Source organism: Malania oleifera, chromosome 11, assembly GCF_029873635.1.
Source record: "Malania oleifera isolate guangnan ecotype guangnan chromosome 11, ASM2987363v1, whole genome shotgun sequence".
Lineage (NCBI taxonomy): Eukaryota > Viridiplantae > Streptophyta > Magnoliopsida > Santalales > Ximeniaceae > Malania > Malania oleifera.
In genome coordinates, this window is record NC_080427.1 from 25,050,307 (window position 1) to 25,058,059 (window position 7,753).

Genomic DNA, 7,753 nt, shown 5'->3' on the forward strand with positions numbered 1-7,753 from the left:
AATGCATGCACGGTGTTCAACCAACTAAACGCTCTTGATTCAATTCTCCATCGTATTCTAAAACCCTTTCTTTAAAAAAAATAAAATAAAAGTCTGTATATAATTTTATTAATGTTGTATTATTTTTTCGCCTCTTTAAAAATACTTAGTGCATTCATTAAAAATAAAAAAAAAATAAGATAAAATAAAATGCTTCATCCTTGTGAGGGGTTTGGGCATGAACCGCCAAGGCCATAATCACAATCATGCATAGACATATATAGTAGGCACTATATTAATTAAATATTAGAGGTACAAACTACAAACAACAAAGGTCATTATCCTCTCATTTATACAAATAAAACACACCACACAGAAAACTTCCACTCATGCCATCACATTAACCCTTTCAACTAAATCCATCTCTACCCATTCTTAACTTATATTTTCAGAAGTAAAAAAAAAAAAGAAAAAAAAAATCACTCCCTGCCCAAAACTTCTTCATCCACGTATCAACTTTCTAATTTCCCTGCAAAACAAAAATGAAATTCCTGACAATATATATTTTTTTGGAACACCCATTGAATACTTCACTAATCCACTAGATAATGGTCCGTATCTTTACCCTTCTCCACTTAAACAGCCAAGTATTATCCCAAATGAAAAGCCATATCCCAAAACTAGAACATAATAATTTTTAAAAAGAAAAAAAAAAAAAAACATAGAACATAAATCTCTGTCTGTGTGTGTGTTAATTGCATCCACCTCTCTGCATAGAGGTAGAAAGGTTAATTACCCAAGCCAGTAAAGATTGAAAGTAAAAGTAAAAACGTTACCTTGCCAACGGCAACATGAGCAGCTTTAAGGCCCTTAGAATTGGGATGGGAGATGGTCCTGCTTATTCCTCCTCCTCCTCCTGCCGCTGCTGCTCTGGGAACAAAAGGCCTTCTGCTTCTGCTTCTGCCTCTGCTAGGGGGAGGAATGTTGGAGTGTGTCTCCGGCCCTCTATAGTCTATCACATATACTTCCCCCGCCACATCCATTCCCCCTGCTGCTTCCTCCCATGCATAAGTAAATTAATTAATTAAGCACTAGCTAGTACCACACGCGCATATACATATGTATACATCGAGGAAGGGATGTATTTATATATGTACCTTTTGAGAAGCAAGTCTGCAGAGGAAGGAAGAGGAGAAAGATGACGATGATGGTGGAGTGCTTGAGCTCCATGGCAGCACGCATTCAGAGAAATTGAAAGGCTATTTAATTCTTGGCTGTGATGAGAGAAGTATGAGGAATGAAGAAGGTAGCTAGAGAGGATGGGAAGTTAAGTTTCAGCTTTTGGGAATTGAAGCCATCGCCATCTGCACAGCATGCAAGTAGGTTGCTTAGCTGCAACTGCAAACATAATTGGGTCGATGTGGATGTGCTGGGGTTGCAACACATTTATGGTTCATATCCACCCTCTAGTTTGCCCTAATTTGTTTCGGTGACTTGAGAGTAAGTATCTTTAGTTTATGTTGCGTTCAATAAAAGTCTCAGATAAGGTCTTTTAAAGGGAGAGAATTAGCTTACTTATATAGTGTTACGCAATTTTCATGGGACACGAATGACTAATCATTCTCGATAATTAACTAAAAGGACTCGATTATCTTTTTATTTTTTCATTTTTACTGATACTATTTTTTTTTATCAAGATATTATTTGAGGTGAAATTGTTAGATACACTAGGAATATAAACCGAGGCCAATATGATTTTACTATATATGTATAAAAAATAATTATAATTACATAATTTAGTCAAAACACAAATGCATAGTGAAGTCATATTAATTTCAGTGTATACATCTGATGGGTATTTATTATTTTCTCATGGTTAGTTGTTGAATTTGAATTTGTATGAATTTGAATGAAATTCAATCCACACAATTTTATACTATATTTTTTTTTTTTCAAATTCACGTAATTCTAAACTGAAACTCGAAATTCATACTCTTAAACACAAAATAGCGATAATTTAATCTTTTGAATGATCTGCTTGTACTTTATAAATGAAAAATTCAAACATGAGATAGATTAACAATGATAGCACCTTAGCCGCATAATCAAATTTAAGATTAAGTTCTAATATAGCAATGTGTATATATATATATATATATATATATATATATATATATATATATATATATATTTGTGATCTATTATTATTTGTTTTTAATTTGGAGGGTCCAAGCAGGACAGCCCCATGTCCTGCATTATTGAAATTAATGTCCTTGGTTTGTTCCCTTAGCCAAACTTGTATCTTGTGGTGAAAAGATGGGCATGTCTCATATAGCCAAATAAATAAAATAAAATAAAACAAAATAATGGTATCATTTTCTTGGAATGGGAAAAAGAAAACAAAATAGTGTTCATATCACATGTGATCTTCACTTGATTGGATGCTCATGAAGAAAATTTTGTTTACAAATTATTATTCTAAAAAACAGTTTCGATCGATTGAAATTTGTTGTACGATTGTTTGATAATTTAATTTAAGATTGGAGTATAAAAATAGCAATGGACTGTTTGATTAATGCAATTATGAAATGTTAAGTTTATGTTTAAATTAAGGATGTCATTCGAGAAAATATATATATATATATATATATATTTGTTTTTCTCTATATCTAATATTGCTTAGAGTGAAAATTTTATTTAAAATTTTAAAAAGTTGAAGATTAATGCCATATAAAAATTAAATTTTTGTTTATTTTTATAATATATATATATATATATATATATATTTCTCAATTTCCTTGACGGTTAAATTTGTTCTCTTTTCCTAAATATTTTTAAGCGCTAAATAGAGTTAAAAGTACCAAATCAATCAAAATAAAGTTAAAATGAAACAATTTACGTTGGCCTTTAAAAAAAAAAAATCTTACATATTGATGATTTTTAATTTTCTTTTTGAATGGAAAATCACTATATAAGTATTTTACATAAAAAATTGCATTTTTTTTAAAAAAAATTCAAAAACATATTTGAAAATAATTATTTGAAATATTTAGATTATATTTTATTCGCCAATATCCCTACTTAAAAAGGGCTAGTTTTGATAGAAGAATTTGATAGTTTGTATTAAAGAAAATTTGTAATTATCATAAAATAAAGATCATCTAAAGCTTTTTAAGAATTCATGAGAAGGGATAAATAGGGAATAGCAATTACCCATATTTTATTTTTTTTATTAATTTTGTTTGCTCCTAAAAATAAGTAATACGCAAACTAAATGTGACCTTAGTTTCAAAAAGGGGAATTCATCTTTTAAAAATAGATAAACTAGTTAGGCATCACATTATTACATTTGGTTTTTTCTAATTAAGTACAAGAAATATTCATTTTATTTTTATTGAAATTTTAGTTTACTTTTGGCACTTGTTGTGCATAGACATTTGGCTATTAAGAATATATATATATATAGTCTTTGAATAATATGACTTTATTTTTTTGTGAATTAAAAATTGAAAATTTCATATCAGAGATTTTAGGTTTGAATTTTGGGAGAGGACGAAAGAAGTATGACAATGGACGGATATGAATTACTTCCCATTATGTAATCTTGAACGAATATTACACCAAAAGATGATTTTGTTTTGCCTGCATAAAAATATATATAATTTGTTTTTTGCAACTATCCTCCTCCATAAAGAAAGAACATCAAGGTCCTATTTAGACTTTGGAAAACATATACAATGGAAAGGAAAATTTGAAGGAATTTATTTTTTTATATTTAGTTATCAATAAATTAATCAACAAATTTGATTGAATGTATTATTAATATTTGATTTTTTTTAATTTTTTAGTCATACTAGGATAAATTTTTATTTTAAATACTAATTACCATCAAGAGGAAATATAATGAAAAATGAGTTTTTTTAAATTTTATTTTTCCAACAAAATATTTGAACCAAAGAAAAAAAAAATACACTTGCTTCACCTAGTTTTTTGCTAAAAAAATCGAAAATAGTAAATAAATAATCAAATAAATAGAATAGAATTAAAAAAAAAAAAAAACAAATAAAGTCATCAAATAAAGTTAAGGTCATTTTCATGGGCATTATTAGAGGGCCTAAAAATGTTAAGGCATTGGTTGGATGAATTAATAAATAAATCAATAAATTATATATATATATATATAGCAATATATACTTGATTAATTCTTTGGTGTCTTGCAAACTTGCGAAAGCCGCCAGGACTCTAAGCTTAAGCTTGGTAGTAAGATTAGATGGAGTCATGGAGACATTTGGGGATTTGTGGAATATATATATATATATAGCTTTTCAAAAATTTATAAAAGGTCAAGTTATTTTTTAGTTTTGTAGCATATAATAATAATAATAATAATAATAATAATAATAATAATAATAACAACAACAACAACAAAATCAAACCTTAGTCTCACTAAGTGGGGTCGGTTATATAAATTCTTTTCCGCCAATTTATGCGATCATAGACCATTTCTTTTGATAGATTCAAGGATATTAAATCTTTACTCACTATCTCCTCCTAAGTTATTTTAAGTCTACCCCTACTCCTTCTATTGCCCTTCACAGTAACTAAGTCACTCTTTCTCACAGGTGCACTATAAGACATATGTTGCAAGTGTCCATACATACATACATACAGATCATTATCTATCCATACATTACAATCCCAAAATAACAAAATAAAACCCGTTGGTAACTCACCAGCTCTATCAATCACTAGTCACAATCTAATCTCGGCCCTAAAGTAAGCTAGGGGCGATTTCCCGAAGGACCTGAAAAATCATTTGTATAATGTGGTGAGACACTTTTTAGTAAAACAAATTATATTATTATCAGTGTGTGGCTAGCATGAGTTCTTGTATGAATATAAAATTTCATCATTCAATTGTACATGAAAGTGGCATTTAAAAGAAAACTGTACTATATTGTATATTAGAAGATACATAATTTCCGAGTAATAACTCTCAGCTCAATATAGCCTATTTATAGTAAATTTTTCCATATATGCATAAAAGACACAACCTAGATTGCCAGTAGTGTCGTCACACTATCACATACTCATACGACATACTTCCCCCCATGACGGGTTGTGCAGCCCGGAGGTCTAATTCAACTCATAGCCAGCAGTTCCGCAGTTGGGTCGGAACCAAGGTAGTAAGTACGATTGTGCCTACCTATGGTCATCTTGTATACCACGGATAGGGCCCCCCGGCAAAAATCTTGGAGTAGTATTGCGGCCCAGGTCACCAATCGATACTATGGATATCACACTTCCATACTCGTGTGATTTGCACTCTCTCCCCACGTATAGCTACGATACCATGCTCACAATATTACAATATCACATATCATAAATTTGCAGGATTTTAGAATCATATATGGCAATTTACACAATAAAAACTGTATTATAAATCATTTTATATTAAATCTAATATTCAGTAAAACCTGGCCCCGACTGACATATCAAAACTCGGCTCCCAGCCGTTATATCAAAACTCGGCTCCCGACCGTTGTATCAAAATAATAAAAAATCAGTAAAAATATTATGTTCACATATGCCATTTAAACCGTTCCAATGCCACACAATTTTTATCTAATAATCATAAATAAATCAATTGATGGGAGAACTACTAGTTGCTGAAAATAGGGTCTGAGCATCTCTAGGGTTTTATTTAACTCAAACTATATAGTTTATAGAAAATAAGAGATGATAAAACCACCCACATTAATTTCCCAAAAAACATATATTACATTTCAATCGGTCCATATTTCACAAAATAACTAACATAAAATAATCTCCTTACTTGGCTTATAGAAAAGCTCATTAAAAACCCCAAAATCCACGCCTTACGGCGGTTGCAGTTCAAAATCCTGAAACCACTTTTTTTCTAGATAAATCAACACAAACCCTAGAATATTCCTTATTTAGCATTTCCTAGGTCCTCTATACTCCAAAACAACTATAAAGCCTTAAAATACCCTACTTACCCTGATTTTGGAGTAATTCTTGAAAAGTGCAAATCAAAAATCCGCTTTACTACACTTGTAGAGAATCTCCCCTAGATCCTCGTGGTAACTTCTGATCGTCGAAACGGGCAACGAGCGGCGAGAAATCGTAGAGATAGAGAGAGTGAGAACGTGGCTTAGAGAGAGAGAGAGAGAGAGAGAGAGAGAGAGAGAGAGAGAGAGAAACTAAATTTCTTAATCACTAAGCAACCAAAATTCCTATTTATAAGTCGTTGATCCGGTCACCTTTGTCTACGAAATGGTGCCTTCGTTGACGAATTACAGAATGACGTTCGTCAATGAAAGAAGGGTTTGTCGACGAACCCTAAGTCTGATGTTTTCCTATCGCTCGGTATTTCTTCGTTGACGACACTTGAATTTAATCGATGAAGCACAGAAGGCCACTCATCGACGAAAACAGGGACTTAGTCGTTGAGCCCTGCTGTTTTCTCCTTTTAAATTTCCTTTCTTTTTTTCTTATTTATTTCCCAGGTTTGGGTTTCTACAATCCCCCCCTCCCTTATAAAAAGTTCATCCTTGAAATTTGCTAATTGATTTCCATCACATCCTTATCTCACCATCCATCTCTATCGAAGAGTCAGTAGCCACCCACATAGCGGACTCATCCCAAATTTATTATCTACCCTCACTTATGGTAGAGGAATACCGTAGTTACATATACCGTCTCGGGAGATTACAATATCCAAACAAAATTCTCCCAAAGACCAACCATTAACAAAACAATAAACAAATAATAAACTAAACAACCTACCTATCATTCTACTTACTTGTTTAAAGCCAAACTTCTCCGAATAGTTGTGGATACTTCCAATGTATTTTTTTCTCTGATTCCCATGATGCTTCCTCCACTGCATGATTATGTCAAAATACCTTTACAAGTGGAATTCTCTTAGTACACAAATCTTGCTCCTTATAGTCTAGAATCTGAACCGGAATCTCCTCATATGCCAAAGTGTCCTCGAGCTCCAAAGACTCGTAACTAATCACATGTGAAGGATCCGGAATGTACTTCCTTAGTATGAACACGTGGAACACTTCTTGAATCCTAGACAATGTTGGGGGTAATGCTATTTTGTATGCCACTGGATCGACCCTCTCCAGAATCTAGAATGGCCCGATGTATCTAGGGCTTAGCTTCGTCTTTTTCCCGAATCTCATTACTCCTTTCATCAGAGCAATCCTAAAAAATATGGCATTAGCCCTACGCTTTAGAAACAAAACCCAACAATAGTTTACTATGAATTTTCTTGAAATTGTCACCCTAAGAAAGACACAGAAACCACCACGGAAGTCCTGCCTCTAAACTACAAAACAAAACCTCAAATCCTTTTCCTATACTTTGGTATTGTTTCCACTACACTCTAGAGTCTACAGAACCTAACAACTTAGACTCTGATACCGAACTGTAACAACCTGCCTATTTTACTTTAAATAATAATTTTTCTTTCCTTTTCCATAATAACATTTAATATAATAATTCTGATATCTTGTTCAACTGATAAAACATAATCAACCTGGACCCATGGGTATTAGGGATGTACCGGAAATGCAACTCTAATACCTAAGCAGCCGGAAACGTAATTTACGAACAAACCATACAACAAACCACAATACTAGAGTCCTACTAAAATTGTTATATATATACAATTATCCACAAAAAGACCAAAAGTAGCCTAAAGTCACTTCCCAAAAATAAATCCAACCCTGGCTCTACA

At 32.0% G+C, this 7,753-nt stretch overlaps 1 protein-coding gene across 2 annotated transcripts; it reads right to left on the reverse strand.

The window, feature by feature from the left end:
* Nucleotides 1-250: 250 nt before the first annotated feature.
* LOC131168621 (uncharacterized) lies at nt 251-1,607 on the reverse strand. Of its 2 annotated transcripts, XM_058128202.1 has the most exons (3): nt 1,137-1,607; nt 816-1,030; nt 251-508 (listed from the first exon to the last, which is right to left on the reverse strand). In XM_058128202.1, the coding sequence occupies exons 1-3, from the start codon at nt 1,219-1,221 to the stop codon at nt 500-502; spliced, it is 309 nt and encodes a 102-aa protein (XP_057984185.1). In that variant the 5' UTR covers nt 1,222-1,607; the 3' UTR covers nt 251-499. The 2 variants fall into 2 exon arrangements, with proteins under 2 accessions (XP_057984185.1, XP_057984184.1); XM_058128201.1 differs by having other exon boundaries at nt 251-1,030; nt 1,137-1,534.
* Between the last annotated feature and the right edge of the window lie 6,146 nt (nt 1,608-7,753).

Bases quoted from the DNA above. Each gene is read 5' to 3' on its own strand.
- LOC131168621 (XM_058128201.1), bottom strand. From the start codon at position 1,221: ATGCGTGCTGCCATGGAGCTCAAGCACTCCACCATCATCGTCATCTTT. The intron at 1,031-1,136 runs GTACATATATAA...GGGAGGAAGCAG, and splicing joins GCAGACTTGCTTCTCAAAAG to CAGGGGGAATGGATGTGGCG.